Source organism: Homarus americanus, unplaced genomic scaffold, assembly GCF_018991925.1.
Source record: "Homarus americanus isolate GMGI-L3 unplaced genomic scaffold, GMGI_Hamer_2.0 scaffold24057, whole genome shotgun sequence".
Taxonomy (NCBI): Eukaryota; Metazoa; Arthropoda; class Malacostraca; order Decapoda; family Nephropidae; genus Homarus; species Homarus americanus.
Genome location: NW_024746050.1, coordinates 448538 through 467500, shown reverse-complemented (window position 1 = coordinate 467500; position 18963 = coordinate 448538). Strand labels below are relative to the sequence as shown.

General features: G+C 43.1%; 1 protein-coding gene across 1 annotated transcript in view; it reads right to left on the bottom strand.

The window, feature by feature from the left end:
• LOC121878900 (glutamate receptor ionotropic, kainate 2-like) overlaps positions 1–15207 on the bottom strand; it is a 19245-nt gene extending 4038 nt beyond the window's left edge. Inside the window, exons 1-9 of the mRNA XM_042385338.1 lie at positions 15081–15207; positions 10476–10637; positions 9396–9581; positions 7964–8145; positions 7624–7728; positions 2799–2999; positions 2414–2523; positions 573–746; positions 103–317 (exon numbers count right to left, since the gene is read on the bottom strand). Of these exons, the coding sequence (XP_042241272.1) occupies positions 103–317; positions 573–746; positions 2414–2523; positions 2799–2999; positions 7624–7728; positions 7964–8145; positions 9396–9581; positions 10476–10637; positions 15081–15207 (1462 nt within the window). The remainder of the gene's footprint in view (positions 1–102; positions 318–572; positions 747–2413; positions 2524–2798; positions 3000–7623; positions 7729–7963; positions 8146–9395; positions 9582–10475; positions 10638–15080) is intronic.
• Positions 15208–18963: the final 3756 nt, after the last annotated feature.

Below are 18963 nucleotides of genomic sequence, written 5' to 3'. Positions count from 1 at the left end.
TCCCTCAGCCTTAAGATTAACTACCCTACCCTACCCTACCCTAGATTAACTACCCTACCCTACCCAACCAGAGCCAGGAAGGGCTGACCACTACTGTTTTACCTTGGATAGCAAAAGCCCCAACGGCGAGAATATAGGCATCTTTAAGGGTGACTTTCTCCGTCTCTAAGGGAGAGTAGTGGGCACAGAGGACGAGGCAGGGAGGAGCCAGGAGGACGAAGGCCATGGTGCCGAGCCAAGCATCAGGGAGAAGCTCACTCGTGAAGCTCGTCCAGGTCTGGTCCATCAGGCCTGGCCGCCTCACTACTAACCGGTACCTGAGGCAAGATAAACTCGTTAGAGGGACACACACATACTTTGGTCCGTGTCAATACGAGCGTTCATACTGCCAGGCGCATCTCTCTCTCTCTCTCTCTCTCTCTCTCTCCGGGAGTGCTCAACACACATGCTATACACCGAAAAAGATCACCATAGTAATCACAGTGAGGCAAAAGGTTTCAGCACTCACGTATTAACACCCCACAAGGTTCATCCCCGTACTTACTGGGGACAAACTGACAGCTAAGACTCACCCCACTTCTCTCAGCCCCGTGACGAAGTGTACAGCTTTGGCCCTGGCGCCTGTATGGTCGAGGGAGGACACCACCGCGTCGGCCCTTTGTTCCACCATCTCCTGCACTAAGCCGTTCCATTTACCGTCACTCAGAGCTCCCCATTTACCATCCTCTGGCACACGACATGAGTACCTGTGGAAGGAATGGCTATATAAATCCTATAGAAACAATGTACATGATTAAAGCTATGAATTTAACATTATATAGTTTAAATATTTCAAGATTTAGTGAAAAATATTTTTAGTTGATATTATACATATATATATATATATATATATATATATATATATATATATATATATATATATATATATATATATATATATATATATATATATATATATACAAGTAAATCACTGTAGGTGCAAGTGTTTTTAAATAGCACACAACGGTTGGTGGTCAGGTCAGATGGTCAGGTGAGAAGGCCGGGTCACTTGACCATCTGACCTGACCACCAACCGTTGTGTGCTATTTAAAGATTAGTAGGGTCATTACCTAATACCTGACCATTGTGGACCTGGTCTCACCCTCCTCTGTATATATACACCTTGATTTGTATTACTCTCTCTAGTCTGTACTCACCCCTGAAGATGTGAATTACACGAAAGCGCTTGGGAACTTCGTGTTTTCTTCTTTCCTTGTGGTTATCAGCATATATATATATATATATATATTGTTCATTAGCCCAATAAAGCACGCGGACTTCTACATACAATCAACACCTCAACCCGCCAGGATTCGAACCCACGGCCCACAAGCCTATGACTGTGACCGGAGAACGCTAACCGCTGGACCACCAGTATCCTGGTGGTCCAGCGGTTAGCTCATATGAGCAGTAGGGGTTGGGTGTAAACGGGACTGCCCAGTATGGGCCAATAGGCCCGCTGCATTTTCCTCCATTCTTATGTTCTTATGTTAAGTAATTGCCGGGAGGGAGGGAGGGAACGGGATAGCGTGTGCACTAGCTAGTATTGAGTCACGGATAGCCTTCATGCCCCCCTTCCCATCCCCTTTCCTCACCGCCACCCTCCTCCCACCACCCACTCCACCACCAGGCACGGCAACTGCAATCGATTCATTTTTTTTTCAATTTCAATTGTTTATTCCTTGATAGAGGAAGCAGGATCCTAGTGCTGTCACTAGGTACCCCTGTACAATGACACCAGAAGCATCTGGCAAGTGTGACAAGTATATACAGTATAAATATTATAAAGGGGCTTACTAAAGCCTAAGGAAGGAAGGATATTCCTTAAACACATAATCAATGTTATTTACATAATATCTGGCCAGTATAGGGAGGATCATCGTGTCTCCGTCATAGGGTCGTGGAGTGGTGGTCCAGCAGGCGTCACGGAAGCGTTGTGTGGGGACATCTTAGGAGGTAGTGGATAAGGGTGCGGCTGTCGGGTCTTCTGCATAATGCACAAGAGCGTTGCTCAGGGGATGTGGGGATACCAATCTCCCAAGCAAAGTCATACCCAATGATGATACGGGCAGCAATCACGTCCCTTTTCCGTGCTATCGATTGACTAATGGTCAGTTCCATATTTAGTTGACTCTTGTTATGTAAGCTAATTTCATCTATAGATTATCCCCCCCCTAACTTAACCCAACCGAGCTAAATCTAACCTAACTTAACCTAACCTAACCTAACCTAACCCTCACCAGGTGAATTAAACTAAAGGGAAGGTGGCCTAATCTTCACGCGATCCAATCAAGACCCAAACATCGACAAAAATAATCCTCGTAACTATCAAAGAAAACGTAAGAACGCTTGATGTGTTTTAGGGGAGACTTACGTAAAGCCATGAATCTCTTGAAGGGCGTCCCACACATCCTTGGTATAACCTCCTGTGATTTGTACGTTCATCTGGGAGTCTGGCTCACTAAGGTAGGTAAAGGGCTGTTGCTGTAGGGAGGAAATTATGTAGATTTAGTTACCTGTTTACCTCTGTAGCAATACGATCTTTATATTGTGTACAGTGAACCAGTGGAACGGGATAGAAGGGCGTATGTACAGTGGACCATAGATATTTCACATCAAACGGAACTCTCTATATAACAGATTATCCCCTATATATAGTCCGTTAAATAGAACTTTCACTACATATACAACCTGACTCAAAACAACAACAACATTTCCCAAAATCCAAAAGTAAATATACTAAGAGTTAATTAGCATACAGGTAAGGTAACGCATCTCAGGTGAAGTCCAGTGAGGTTAGATCGTCTGTCACTCCAGTCCTTTTGAGACAGCCTGACGGGTCCACCAGCTCGCCACGACCCAAACTGTCGGATGGTGTATGGTAGGTCATCACTCACGCTGTACACCTCCACCAGGTCCACCTTGGTCAAGTTGGTGGTGTTAACGGTAGCGAAAGTCACCTGTGGTTGTGGTGTAGGTTAGATTAGTGTTTCTCATACATACATACATACATACATACATACACACACCCCATTACATACACACAATGCACATAGACAAAACACATTCATAAAAGTCAGAATAAATCATTGACAATATTTACAAAAGCAAAAACAAACAAAGGCAATAAATTGGTTGGACCTTACGAGGGGTGATATATATTACCTGTAATTAGTCACCTGTGTAGGCTAATATACAGAGTTCAGGTATACAGTGTAGGTGACGCAAACAAATGGGGAAGAATTGTCACCATTATCAGAATCAATACTCGTCACTTTTTATAGATTTTAAATTGGGGTTTATTGACCATGTTGTTTACTTCACACACACACACACTCACACACACACACACACACACACACTCACACACACACACTCACACACACTCACACACACACACACACACACACATAAATCACATATCTTATAAATACAATATTTCTTAATCACACAAAACATATACGCTCTCTCTCTCTCTCTCTCTCTCTCTCTCTCTCTCTCTCTCTCTCTCTCTCTCTCTCTCATGACAGGTGAGAAAGACCTACAGGTAGATTTCCCTTATAGTCGAAGGTAAAGCCAATTAGGAAGATCTTATATATACAATAGGTTCTTACTTACGCTAATACAGTATTGATGTTTGAGTTATATGCCCATGATGCCAGGCTCTTCTGCAGGAGCCCCTTATGTAACCCCACCTCTCCCGCAACATCCAGCCCCACTGATCTGCCCTCTCATGGCCCTTTTCACCCACACCGCCCTACCCACTCATCCACCACTACCAATACTGATCAAATATTCTTTTCATTCTAAGAGTCACGTCAGATTGGCCCTTCCTTCATCTCCTCCTTCCTTCCTCCTCCTCCTCCCTCTCTTCCTTCCTCTCTTCCTTCCTCTCCTCCTTCCTTCCTCCCTTCCTTCCTTCCTCCCTTCCTCTCCTCCCTCCTTCCTTCCTTCCTTCCTTCCTTCCTTCCTCTCCTCCCTTCCTTCCTCTCTTCCTTCCTCTCTTCCTTCCTCTCCTCCCTCCCTCCTTCCTTCCTTCCTTCCTTCCTTCCTCCTCCTCTCCTTCCTTCTCTCTTTTCCCTCTCCTCCTTCCTTCCTCTCTTCCTTCCTCTCCTCCCTTCCTTCCTCCCTTCCTCCCCCTCTCTTCCTTCCTCCTTCCTCCTTCCTCTTCTCCTTCCTTCTCTCTTCCTTCTCTCCTTCCTTCCTTCCTCTTCTCCCTTCCTTCCTCCCTTCCTTCCTCCTTCCTTCCTTCCTCCTTCCTTCCTTCTCCCCCTTCCTCCTTCCTTCCTTCTCTTCTCCTTCCTTCCTCTTCCTTCTCTCTCCCTTCCTTCCTCTTCCTTCCTCTCCTCCCTTCCTTCCCTTCCTTCCTCTTCCTTCTCTCCTTCCTCTTCCTCTTCTCCTTCCTTCCTCTCTCCCTTCCTTCCTCCTCTCTTCCTTCCTCTCCTTCCTTCCTTCCTCTTCTCCCTTCCTTCCTCCCTTCCTTCCTCTCCTTCCTTCCCTTTTCCTCTTCTCCCTTCCTTCTCCTTCTCTCCTTCCTCCCTTCCCTCTTCTCCTTCCTTCCTCCCTTCCTCCTTCCTCCCTTCCTCTCCTCCTTCCTTCCTCTCTTCCTTCCTCTCCTTCCTTCTCCTCCTTCCTCTCTTCCTTCCTCTCCTTCCTTCTTCCTCTTCCTTCCTTGCTCCCTTCTTCCTCCTCCTTCCTTCCTCCTTCTCCTCCCTTCCTTCCCTCCTTCCTCTCCTCCTTCCTTCCTCTCTTCCTTCCTCTCCTCTTTACTTCCTCCTCCTCTCCCTCTACCCACCCTGTTCTCTACCTTCCTGCCATCACACTCTCCTTCCCTCCCTCCCTTCTCCCTCCTATCACCCTCCCTTACAAGCGTCACCTATTGTCAGTGCCATCACTACCCCCCATTGTTAGTTGGGTTAGGTTGGTTTGGTTGACTCACGTCGTATGTTGTCTCATTATTTACTCCCATGCCCCCCCTGCCTCCCCACCATGGTTCCAGGATTAGACCGATTCCATGATATCGCGAAAAAATGAGCGTGTTGATGTGTGTGTGTGTTTTATGTAAATATATTCACACCTAGATGGCCCTTGGGCTGGCAACCATTATATATAAAAGAAAATAACATTCCTAAGTGTGTTTATCTGTTTGGTTATCTCAGTGTTGGTTTGTCATTGTATATATGGAGTACTAGATGGAGTGGTTGAGTACGTATGATTACAAATAATATATGTCTGGAGGATTGATAAGTAGTGATAATCATACAGGTATACACTCATCAATACTCGTATGATTAACAGGTAGGTATAATTATTTACACCTTTATAAAAATGAGAAGCAATTTAGGTTAATGTTAATTCTTATCACATTATCACATTATAACATCCATCACCACTAAACCAGATTAAAGTTATAAAGAACATTATCCACAGCAGGTTCTTCACACAGGCATCGATACTAACAATAATCTGTACTGTTGTTGAGGACTTCAGTAAAAAAAATAAATAAATAAATAAAATAAATTGAGATATCGCCCCTGAAGTACCTCACGAACGATGTGATATATGTTAGTGATGAAAGATGTATTTAGTGGTGAGACACACACACACACACACACACATCCTTGACCACAGAAGGGTCAAGACGTACCTGGCGCTGCTCTCGGAGCAGCCAGGTCAACTGTTAAGTTGGCCCATACCAACTCCCTCCCCTGAACCCTCCTCCCCACCGGAATATCAACAAGTTCTCGCCAGAAGTTACAATTTCATTTAGGAAAGGAATGGAACCAGTGTTAAACAGAGGTGAACAGTGGTGAACAGTGCTTAAGTCAGTGAGAACAACTCAACAGTAACAGTCGTACCCAAGTTAACCTTCACACAGTGAGGTCCCAGGTACCCAGTGATAACGGCCCGTGAGACCCAACAACAACCAGCGATGTGTTAATCCTGTCTACGATAGGAAGGCCTGGGACCATCACTTGACATAACACCACCAAACCCTCATAACACAGGGAATTACTACACCACGTGTCCCCCACACACCATCTGTGAGGGAATTACTACAGGTCCCTCATAACCATCTGTGAGGAATTACTACACCACGTCATCAACACCATCTGTGAGGGAATTACTACACCACGTCAGGTCCCTCATAACACCATCTGTGAGGAATTACTACACCACGTGGTCCCTCATAACACCATCTGTGAGGGAATTACTACACCACGTCAGGTCCCTCATAACACCATCTGTGAGGGAATTACTACACCACGTGGTCCCTCATAACACCATCTGTGAGGGAATTACTACACCACGTGATAACACCATCTGGGAGGGATTACTACACTACGTGTTTGCTGTTCAACACCTACATTAATCTGTATGTTCACCATATGTTCCTTTACCTTTCTCTAATGAAGGCTTTTGTTAAACCACCAATGTATGTAATAAGTCATTTATGTCCAATGTATATTTTCAGCCTTCGGGCTGCAGAACTTTTTCATTAAACCGTCAATTATTATTATTACAATGACCGTGTGTGGTTGCCCAGATGGCGGGCCTCCATACTGTATAGATAGGCCAACCCTTTTCCCTTCCCCTTCCCCTCCCCTTCCCCTCCTCTCCCTAATTATTTTTTTAGTAGTCTATCATAAATTTACATAACACCACCAAATTTCATCTATATTCAAAACTATATCTATTTGAAACAACTCTAGACAGACAGACGCCGTACTTTATATATTAGCTATATAACTTATGCTCAGAGTAATAACAGTAGAGACACTCATAGCTAATAGAGGGCGTTGCTGTACCTAGGGATTAATGACATGAATATTCCAATAAGCATTAGTGAAGGCTCGTAAATTACCTTCAGTTCAAGACCCATTATTGTTATAGTCCGCACCGATGAGAATCAATAGTGTAGCTGGTATTGCTTTTAACTCGTGTGTGTGTCTAATGTATGAATGTGTAATGTATGTGCGTGTATAATGTATGTTTGTCTGTAATGTGTGTATGTATAATGTATGAGTATATAATGTGTGTATATATATAATCGAAACTTATTACCAACTGCATACTCTTATAAACAAAAACAAAAAATAAAAATAAAATATTTATAAAAAAATTTCTCACGTTATTAAAAATTATCAATAACAATTAATCACTACAGGTAGGGTCATTAATTAACCTCAGTAAATCACAGGTAATAACACACCTTAATTAATGATATAATGATAAGTGATTATGTTACTTTTCACCTTTGGGAACTTTTTAAATCACTTGTCCCTCCCTCCCTCTCCTTCTCACCCACCTGCCCCTCCCCTCACCCACCTGCCCCTCCCCCTCACCCACCTGCCCCTCCCCCTCACCCACCTGCCCCTCCCTCAAAATGCTTAATCATGTTCTTGAGGGCAAAAACGACATAACCCACATAGGTCAGTGATTATTATTGGTGATATAGTTTGGTGATACGTATGGTGTAAGGTGTTAGTGTAGTAAAGAGTATAAGGTATTAGTAGGAGAGTATAAGGTGTTAGTGTAGTTTAGAGTATAAGGTATAAGTGTAACCTTATATAGATGACTTACTAAGTTATCGAGGGGTAGTCGAGGCTTGTGGTCACCGTCTGTCACCAGGCGAGTGTCCCCCATCACCAACCACAAGTGTCGCCTCACCAAGGACGCCAGTGTCACCTAGTACACGGACGACACATCAAGTACTGTACGTGAGAGCTTTTAAGATGTACAGTGCATTGACTCACAGTGAAGGTAGAACAAATGACTCAGTGTAGTAGGTGTAACAAGTGACTCATAACAACTGACTCATAGTGAAGGTATAACAAATGACTCAGTGTAGTAGGTGTAACAAGTGACTCATAACAAGTGACTCACAGTGAAGGTATACGAAGAGTGACTCAGAGTGACTCACCTCGACAAACAGACTCAGGTCCTCGGGGGTGTTGAGGAAGGCCACGTTGAGGGTGTTTGAGTTGAGTGCCTCCAGGGTCGTCTTCACCTCCTTACTGCTCCTTACCTGCTGCAGGGCCACGCTCAGAGGTGACTGCAACCATAGTGCCCGCAACATACCCACGGGCACCACCTCACCTTGCCCTGGAGGGTGTCAGTGTTGTGTAAGTCACTATATTATGCTGGATACTGGGAGGGGAGGAGGGAGGGAGGGAGGGAGGGGAGAGGGTCGGGAGGGGAAGGGGAAGAGGGTGAGGGAGAGGTTCAGGAGGAGAAGGGGGAAGAGGAGAGAGAGAGAGAGAGTCCTGATAATCTACTTTCACAATTAATGAAATGAATCAGTGAGTCACGAAGCTTCGAACAACACTAAGACACAACATGAGCTTGAATTAATAATAAGGACATAGGAGACTCATAAAGAGATATTCAATGAACGAGTCCTCACTCACTCACTCATGCACTCACTCACTCACTCACTCACTCAGGTATTGATCAAGACAATAACACCGCTACGAATGTGAATCCGACTGAGACAAATGCTCTAAGGACGTTGACGGTGGTTTAATGACTAATACATAGTGCTGACACTCAACTCAAGGCCAGAACCAAGAGACACACGCGAGATATCAATAAAACATTCAGCGAGACTTTATAACCCCCGTTAACTCAACACACAAAGGTTTAAACAGGTAAATAGTCCTCACACCTGAATGACTCGCTTGACTATACACAAATAACCCAAGTTAAGTGTGTATAATTACAGTAGAGTTTCTTGGTATAGTTTAATGTGGTTTTCATGTGATTGTGCTTAAGTGTGTCTAATTACAGTAGAGTTTCAGTACAATTTAATGTTTTTATGTGATTCTGCTCGAGTGATCCATTTTAGTTCATTCTTACACCTATAATTACGAGGTCAATACGAACCTTTGTACATTAAGAGCCTGAAAATACTAATGTATTTTGAATTCGTAAATTCTATTATGTAGTGGGAATGTGTTGGGCAAGGCAGAGCACTTTGTCTTGAGTACGGGGAAGTAAACCCCTCGAGTATGATAATTTAACCCCTTGTGTACGATAATTTAACCCCTTGTGTACGATAATTTAACCCTTTGAGTACGATAATTTAACCCTTTGAGTACGATAATTTAGCCCCTTGAGTATGATAGCTTAACCCTTGAGTATGATAACTTAACCTTTGCGTACGATAACTTAACCTCTTCAGTACGATAATTAATTGCGTATAATAACCTCTTGAAACGATAACTTATGAGTAAATGAACAAGATCCAAATATATCATCTTGTTTACCGTCAACCAACACAACAGCGTAAAACAATATATGGCGTAAATGTGCGTAAAAAACATAAATAACTTGAAGGCAACATTAATACTTACTGTTAGCTGGGAGGAAGATGTTGATACCCATAACATCAATAGCACTGACGTAGGCGGTGAAGAATTCTTGACCTTCAGGAGACTGTAGGAACCCTGAACAACACCCAACTGTGGCCACGAGTGAGACCACCATCAGGCAGGTCTTCCTCCCATCCATAATACTCAACTTGCGAATTTCCTGAACGTCTGATATTTCGTTATATTTACATGGGAAGGATTATTTTTGTAGTTGATTATAAACAAGTGTTAAGGAAACTCAGTCACTCTAGCTACCTTGTTAACGAGTACAGTATTGAGACAGGTGAGAAGGATATGGTAATTACGATGGTTTACAAACATGAAGGTAAGTTGTAGATATTTACACTACTAGTAATAAATGTGTCGCTGTGTGTGTGTGTGTGTGTGTGTGTAAACAATTATAAAGCCTAATTGCCATCCCTAAGACAGTCACGGTACTCAAGGGGTCGCGTCTCAGATCTCTCCTCCATTTGATCAGCTCATTCTAATCTCTTTTAATCGCCCCCTCCTCCTCCTCCTCCTCCTCCTCCTCCTCTTCCCTCTCCTCTTCTCTCCTCCTCCTCTGGTCTCGTCACTACCAAGCCTTGCCAACCTTCCTCACCATCTTAGTGTGGGAATTTAGTTCTTGTCGACCTCAAGGTGTTCTTCGTATATCCTCATGTTAAAGACTTCAACCTCACCTTCAGTAACAAATGAATATCTTTAAAAAAATTGATGTTTCTTTTAATTGTTACTTGATCGGTGCAGTATTTCACGTATCATCATCTGTCAATAATATGTACCTATAAAGTAGTTCTGAATGGTACCCGTAGAGTTAGATAATATAAACAGTGTGACTCAACATAAAGATCATTCAAGTAAGTATTTAAGTGTTGCATGAATCCCTCACTTCAAAACTTATTACAAAACTTCGCGTGATTAAGAATTCTTTCAAAACACAACGAAAATATTCACTGGGACTCGCTTGATGTAACAGTTCTGCGGTATTGTTGTATTAAAAGTCTAACACAGTTCTAAAAATTTGCTGGTTTTAGAGAGGGCTATTTGGGCAGTACACGTTACCCGCTCTCGGAAGAACCTCGCGCCGTATTGAGCTGGCCGGGGGTCTATAGTCTGTTAGAGGCGGTAGTGTGGTGCGCCTGTGTGCAAGTCCCTCATTAAGGCAGCCAGGGCCCACTTGTTTTAATTGTCTTTGGAATTTAATTAGGATTCGTAAAAGGTTTTCTGTCACGTTTGGGTTTATAAGTACAAATTTCTACATGTTCAGAATTTTTATTAGTGGTGGTGGTGATGATAATGGTGATAGTGGTGATGATCGTGGTAGTGATGGTCAGGGTGATAGTGGTGATGATGGTGGTGGTGGTGATAGTGGTGGTGATAGTGGTGATGATAGTGGTAGTGATGGTCAGGGTGATAGTGGTGGTGATGGTGGTGGTGGTGATAGTGGTGGTGATGGTGGTGGTGCATCGCGTGTGTTATTGTCACGATTTCAGAAGTCAAAAAATCCATTCCAGTATTGTTGTTGTATATTTAACAGTAATGTTTGTGTGGCAAGTAGCCTGAGTTATGGTCAATTGTTTGTTTACATTCTTGAGATGGCTTGTGACAATCGGGTGAGCTGTTGGGTCAATCGGAAACCATACCTGGATTATTTAGATTTTGTTTTTACTCAAATACAAGAATAAGGTTAGGTTAGGTTAGGTTTTTAGTGACAATATTAGAGAAATGTTATTATTTTCACATATTCCATAATTACACTTAACTAAATACATCTGTAGATATTAATAAGGGATTAAATCATTACAGTCTACCATTTCTACAGTACTACTTTAGTTCTCACACACTACAGCACTACATACGACGATACAAATTTCAAAATCCTGTAAAAAATTCAATAAACTAACAATGGGAGGAGACGAGAAGCGACATTTCCAAAACCCAATATACTGTTCCTTCACGACACAACAGGCCAAGAGACGATGGTGTCAATAACTATACATTAAACCACTGTACTTTTTATATATTCACTGAAATGACATAACAATCTCAGTTCACTTTCATAATAAATTTTACTCTGACACTCCTGAGAGTATTGAGTTGTGTCCCTGTGTGTGTGTGTCTGTGTGTGTGTGTGTGTGTGCGTGTGCGTGTGTCTGTGTGTGTGTGTGTGTGTCTGTGCTGGGATGTGAATTTTCCATATGTTAGCTCATAAGTTTGGATTTATAACCAAACATTCTGGTGGTGGTGGTAGTGGTGGTGTTAGTGGTGGTGATAGTGGTGGTACTGGTGGTGTTAGTGGTGGTGTTAGTGGTGGTGATAGTGGTGGTACTGGTGGTGTTAGTGGTGGTGTTAGTGGTGGTGATAGTGGTGGTACTGGTGGTGTTAGTGGTGGTGTTAGTGGTACTGGTGGTGGTACTGGTGGTGTTAGTGGTGGTGATAGTGGTGGTACTGGTGGTGTTAGTGGTGGTGTTAGTGGTGGTGTTAGTGGTGGTGATAGTGGTGGTACTGGTGGTGTTAGTGGTGGTGATAGTGGTAGTGATGGTTATATTGGTGTTACTACTACTACCTCACTTAGACTTCTACGCCATATTCTCAGCTCACCTTCCCAACACTAAACTGAAGGTCAAGTGTAATTAACACCTTCTTGGCGTGTGTATGCTGGGTGGCGACGAAGGACTATTAACAACGTCAGCTAGAGAAGGTACAGAAAAGGGCCTGCAGAATCATGCTCGGCGCAGAATACTCCGGCTACACCAACGCTCTCTCCACCCTGGAAATGCCATCCCTCAGTGACCACCACCACCAAGCACTGGAAAGGTTTGGCCGTGGACTACTGCACCACCCTCGCCACCTCCTGCAGCCCCCCACCCACCTCGCGCAGTCCGCCACTACAACAAAATTCAGCCCATAAGAGCCCGCACCGATAGATATAAGAACAGTACCATCCCATCTATTGTTAAAATAATAAACAATTCCTGATTTATGTGCTGTACAGCCCTGTAAATGTATTCAATGCATATTATATCATTATGTCTAAATCAAATTTAAGTCTGTATATTTTCAGCCACCGGGTGTAACTCTATTAATAAACCGTTTATTATTATTATTATTATTTATTATTACATACATACATACATACATACATACATACATACATACATACATACATACGTACATACATACATACAACTAGATCACAAATATCGACAAGAATAAAAAATTAACCCCAATAATACATAACTTTAATACTCAGTAAAATAAATAAATAAATTATCTTTCCATCTTGATAAATTTACGATAATATTTACCCAGAAATGTTTTATGAGGAAAGGGTTTGGAAATGTGTCAGTAGACTAGAACGTTCCTGGTATATCTTTAGATGGCGTCGTCAAGGAGGGGCAATTATTATGACCCAGAACACCCTCACCCTCCTACCACCCTTCTCCCCCTTCTTCCCCCTTCTCCTTCCCCCTCCCCCCTGACTGTTTTATGCCTGTGTGTTTGTGTGTTCATTGTGACTCTGGTCGAAAAAATAATGAATCTTTCAGGGCCAACAAGTTCCTGTTTCTAGTGATTTATCATAATAGCCACACCTGAGGAGTACTAATGGTGAGAGTGGCCAGGTGAGGGCATGGCCAGGTGAGGGCATGGCCATGTGGGAGGGAAAGAGTGGCCAGGGGTTGTAAAGGGGAGACAGGTGTTGTGAGGGAGATAGACGGACAGACAGACAGACAGACATGCAGCACCTGGGAACCTTAAGTAGAGATCCCAAATGGATATAAATATTGCATAAATTCATTTGAGTTATCACGCCATCTTGGTGACGTAAAGTCTCTCGTTACTTATGAATTGATACACAGCGAGGAGGCGAGTGTAGTGCCTTGGAGTTAAGCATACTGACACACGCTATACTAACAGTGTTATTACGGAACTACTTGTGTCATAGTTGCCTGATGTTAAAACACTGATACATTATTCTGAGTGTTATGAGAAAATCACTTGTCAGGGTACAGTACTCTTATGTAAGTACACTGACGCACGCAATTCTGATACACTAATCTGACTGTGTTATGACGTATAGTGTGTCAGAATATAGTGACTTCATGGCAGCTAATATGGTGACGTGAGGAACAAAGTCGATCAACATTATGTGGGTATGGTGTTATGAAGTATATGGTCTCGTGTCAGTACAAGCCTGGCGGGTCTGGGAGAGTCACACTGGCTAACAAAACCCTTCTCAAAACTGTCCAGGGGCAAGACTCGAACCTAGGATACAACCGTGTGAGATACAGAGATATACACATGTTACCACTGTTACGAGTTGGGGATTTAGAATATAGTTAAAAGTCTACCCAGATCCCAACAGGCAACAACAATAAAAAAACAAAGACAATCGGACTATAAAAGGGTAGACGAAGGATGAGAGTTTTCGTTGTGTATAATAAAGTACCATAAATTCCTTAACAAAATATTCAGCTTTCTATAATTTACCCTTAACCATACTTAACCTAAACATTAACAGTATATACATATTTATACAACATACAACAATTGTGAAGCAAGGTGGAGGTGGGGGGAGGCAATATAAGATTACAAATACTTAAGTGCGGAGCTGAGATGGCTGACGAGTAAGGCTGAGTATTGTAGAAGACGGTAGGTAGTCACTGTGCCGTAGGTTTCCAGGATAGATGATCCTGTGGTCACTTCCCAGAGTGAACTAAACTCTCATCGATCTGGAGCTGACGAAGAAGACTTGGAGGAGGTGTCACAACAACCAGGATATGGAGAAGGGAAACCCGGGAGTGGTAACTAAGAGTAGTCATACTCGGGTTTTGTCCCTAGATGGCGTGGTTCGTAGTGCTGGGTAGGTAGATCATGACAATTGGTGGCGTGGTTCGTAGTGCTGGGTAGGTAGATCATGACAATTGGTGGCGTGGTTCGTAACACCACTATACCACCACCATCATTCATCAATATCTGATTCTCACTTAAATAATATCATCCCGATTCACTCTCAGTTTATCCCTCCTGAGCTGGTGTTATCCATGGGTGAAATTATATAGAATAGTCTATCAACACAAGCTATGTAGTCGACAACAGTACTGAGCTTCAACAACAATGGAGGGATCCTACACAGACCACTAGCCGCCTTCCCTATGTCAGGTAACCATCAGGTAAGTAATCTTCCTCACCTGCTTTTACTAATGTCAAAACAGAAAGGTAATCCAGTGCAGCCTCCCCTCCATCTCCCCATCAGACACTTAATATTCTCAAACGTTATGTCATATATATCAATAACATTTGATATTTAGCAGCGAGAGAAAGAAAGAGAGTGTATTTGGCACATATCTTCCTTTAGTACTTGATATTAAGTAATAAATCGCTATAGTTATCCATTTTTGCGTTTATAGGAGTTATCCATAGGTGTGTGTTAAAAGAAAACGTCAACACCTTCAGGGAGAACTTTACTAAACGTGCTAACGCTATATATGTTTTGAAGCCATTAAAATATCAGGGGTTGTGACACTATTATACTCAGGGGTCAGGGGTAGTTTGTTCAGGTCTAATAACACGTCCATAAATGTTTAAATATCCTCAGTGGAGTCATTCTACTCCATAATGTTTGCGAGTAGCGTTAAGGTGTGAAGGTCAGTGTGAAAAAAATACCTGCTGACAACCAATGACAGGAGTGGTGGCTGACGGTGAGTGTCAGTCCTGGCTCTAGGTCAAACTGGTCACCAATCATCTGTTCGTAATTCAGGTTTGGTTTGCCATTATCTTTCCTGCCAGTCATCAGGACCCTCCCACCCCCCCACCCCTACTCAGCGCCTGTCTCATCCAGGTCAACCGGCCAGTTGACCCACTACCTCCACTGACCAAGCCGAGTGTCTGGCATCACAAAAGCTCCATGAATTTATATCTTGATAAGTAAGAATATATAAGAATTTACCAAACTGGTTATATTAAGCAACAACACAACAATATATTCCCCAAGAATAATAAGAAATGACTCAAATTTAACCATAAACAGAGACAATCACTTACCAGACGCACTTAATGTAGACAAGAATTTATTATTGATTCATAACATTAATATTTTCTCTTAACTGATCCTGAAGTGAACGTCGGTCATCGAGGTAGAGTCTCAATGTGATTTGGGGGGTTATTTCTTAGTGATGAGAAATATTCAGCTCTCTCTCTCTCTCTCTCTCGGTTATGGAAGGAGGGGTGCGGATGTGAGAGAGAGGAGAAGGAGGGGGAGGAGGAGGAAGAGAAGAGTCGGGCGGCGCATCATCAGTAAGAGGATGACCAACAAGTTTTTGCACCTCCCTCTCCCTGCCGTCCTCCGCCCGTCCATAATTCGAGGTCGGAACAGGGCGAGAAGGTGGCTGTTAACCTCGATAAAATGAATCACATGTTAAAGTGAGCGGTGTAGCCTTGAGTCTTGACGATTAAAAATGAATTTATTTTCATTTTCTCACGAACTTAAATACATCAAGAGTACCTGACAGAGAAGACAGTTTAATATTATCTCCTGGGAGTCTAGACTAAGATTAACGACACGTGTTAAGAGTTACTGAAATGTTTAAAACAGACAAAATTTACCTAAAAGAAGATAATGTTTTATATATTTGGTCTTAGATGAACCCTGAGGACTGAGTTTCCCTTGTGTGGACTTAACCTAACCTAACCAACCCTGAGAACTGACTTTCCCATGTGAGGACCTAACCTAACCTAACCAACCCTGAGGACTGACTTTCCCATGTGAGGACCTTACCTAACCTAACCAACCCTGAGAACTGACTTTCCCATGTGAGGACCTAACCTAACGTTACTTACCCTAACTTAACCTAACCTAAACCTAACCTAACCTAAGCTAACCTCTTATCTAAACTAGTATGCGGTAAAAGGTCAAATTATGAGAGGTTTTCCCGGGCCGGTGAACCAGGACAGTGAAGGTGTAGTCGGCGGGGTGACATTTATAATTTATCATGAACTTGTTGCTGAGTTTCACCTCTTAACAGGATTCCGGTGTTTGGGTCCAGTCGTGGCGGGAACAGAGGTCAGGCAGTGCTATTGTTATTGTTTGTGGTGGAGATTAAGACTTTGTGAACGATACTTAAAACTACATATAAGACCTTTAGTGAACGATGCTTCATAAACTTGGACTAGGGTAGGGTGGGGTTGAATAGGTTAGGTTAGGGTAGGGTAGGGTAAGGTTAGGTAGGGGTAGGGTGGGGTAAGGTTAGAGTTAGGGTTAGGGTAGGGTAGGGTAAGGTAGGTTAGGTTAGTAGGTTAGGGGTAGGGTTAGGGGTTAGGGTTAGGTAGGGTTTAGGTTGGGTTGGTGGGCCTTCAGATGACAGACTCGTCAAAACAGTTTTAGCCTTGTCATTACACAGATTAAAATATCATACCTATATAAATCCTCCTCCAGCAACCATTCGTCCTCTACAGTGACCGTGTTTACCCTCGCCCAGTGAACAACACTCACCTCTAGGGGGTCGATGGTTCACTATCAGGACAACCCCCACCACCCCTCACCCCCTCCCCACCCTCAGTTCTGAATAGGTACATAACATTACTGTGATGAGAGAGAGAGAGACACAGAGAGCTAAACAAGGTAAAAAAATAATGTAGGTCTGGGTAGTGGGAACAGAGGCTGACCTAGATGATGGCGCGTTTATCTGCCCCCCTACAAGTACGAGTCAACATACCCCCCTCCTCCCTTTCTCCCTTACCCCACCCCACCCTCCATCCCCTCCTTCTCTCCCTTCCCACCCCACCCCACCCCTCCCATCCCTCCCTTCTCTCCCTTCCCACCCCACCCCTCCCTCCCCTCCCGAGGTCGTGAAGCAAGTGTGAAAGGTGCAAGATTAGTGTGATGGCGAGAAACAAGTGAATAATGGCATAAAATTGGTGAAAATCAAGTCAAAAAGTTTGTTGATAAAGTTTAAAAAAATTGAAAATCTTCTGGTCTAAAGTAATGTGTTTGTCTGTTTACCTTAACTAGATACCTGTGTTACCTGGCCAAGTCAACAAACATACCTGGCCAAGTCAACAAACATACCTGGCCAAGTCAACAAACATACCTGGCCAAGTCAACAAACATACCTGGCCAAGTCAACAAACATACCTGGCCAAGTTAACAATACCTGCCAGTGATAAGTTGATATATCCAAGTCACGGAAGAGATAAAAGTCATTAACTCCGGGTCAACAAAGTCACATTTCGACGACCACATCAAATGACGGGAGGAGAAATGATCGTCTGGCGTTCATTATCGCCTCTAACTCAGTGATCACAGTAGTTATTATAATATACCTTTATATAGTGCCCTCACAATAATCATGGACAATATCCCTAGGTACCTTTTGGTGTATGAATGTATGTATGTATGTATGTATGTATGTATGTATGTATGTATGTATGGTGAGCAGCGAGTGACCACATGGTGTTAATATATAGTAAAGGTTGTGGGAGTTGTGGGTTGTAACGACACTAACAACACTAATCTCTATAACCTTGGTTGTTGAAACTTCCCGTAAAGAACAAAAAAAAATACAATAACACGGTTGTAAATTAGTTATGACTAGTTAGGCTTAGTGTGACCAGCCCCAGAGGCGAGAGGTGGGCGTAGGAAGAGGAGGAGGAGAGGGAGGAGGGGGGGGGGGGAGGATGGGTGGGAGGAGTTGGGGGGAGAGGGATGGAAGGGTGGAGGAGTGGGGGGAGAGGGTGGAAGGTGGAGGAGGGTGGAGGAGGGGGATGAAGGGTGGAGGAGTGGGGGGAGGAGGGTTGGAAGGGTGGAAGGGGGAGGGATGAAGGGTGGAGGAGTGGGGGGGAGAGGGATGGAAGGGGTGGAGGAGGGGGGAGGGTTGGAAGAGTGGAAGGGGGAGGAGGTTAGGTTAGGTTAATAAACAATCACAACACCTTGATTATACTACAGAGATTCCATTCAGATCTGTCAGAGCGTCACAGGCAGGTTGTGGGGTTTACCTGGGTTGAAGATTCATGTATTAAACCTTCCCAATAGCTGGAGATCAATAAACCATAAACACAGGAGAGTTATAAACCTATATAAAACAAGGCTTAACTCTACTTCTTATCTCTACAAATGAGAATCTTTACTAGGTAGAGTCCGCTGCTGAAAGTAACAAAAATAGAAAACTGTATTGGTTAGGAAAATGTAATCTCGTCAATCAGAGAAGAACAATAGATAATAAATAATATACAGCAATGAATTATCTTCCTAATTCTCATTGTTACACACACACACACACACACACACACACACACACACTGAATGAATGGAGAGCATCAACAGGATATAACCCATTTTTACTTGTAGTTCAGGGTTATATTGTAGTGTCTTAGGGCTAAAGTTTACTTGTAGTTCAGGGTTATATTATAGTATATAACCCTGAAATAAAAGTAACTACATTAACCCTGTGTGTGTCTGAGGGATCATGTTTACTAGTGGGGAGGAAAATATGTATTAAAAAGGCGAAGATGAGTCAAGGTCGTGAGGCTTCTTGAATCACCATTAAAAAAA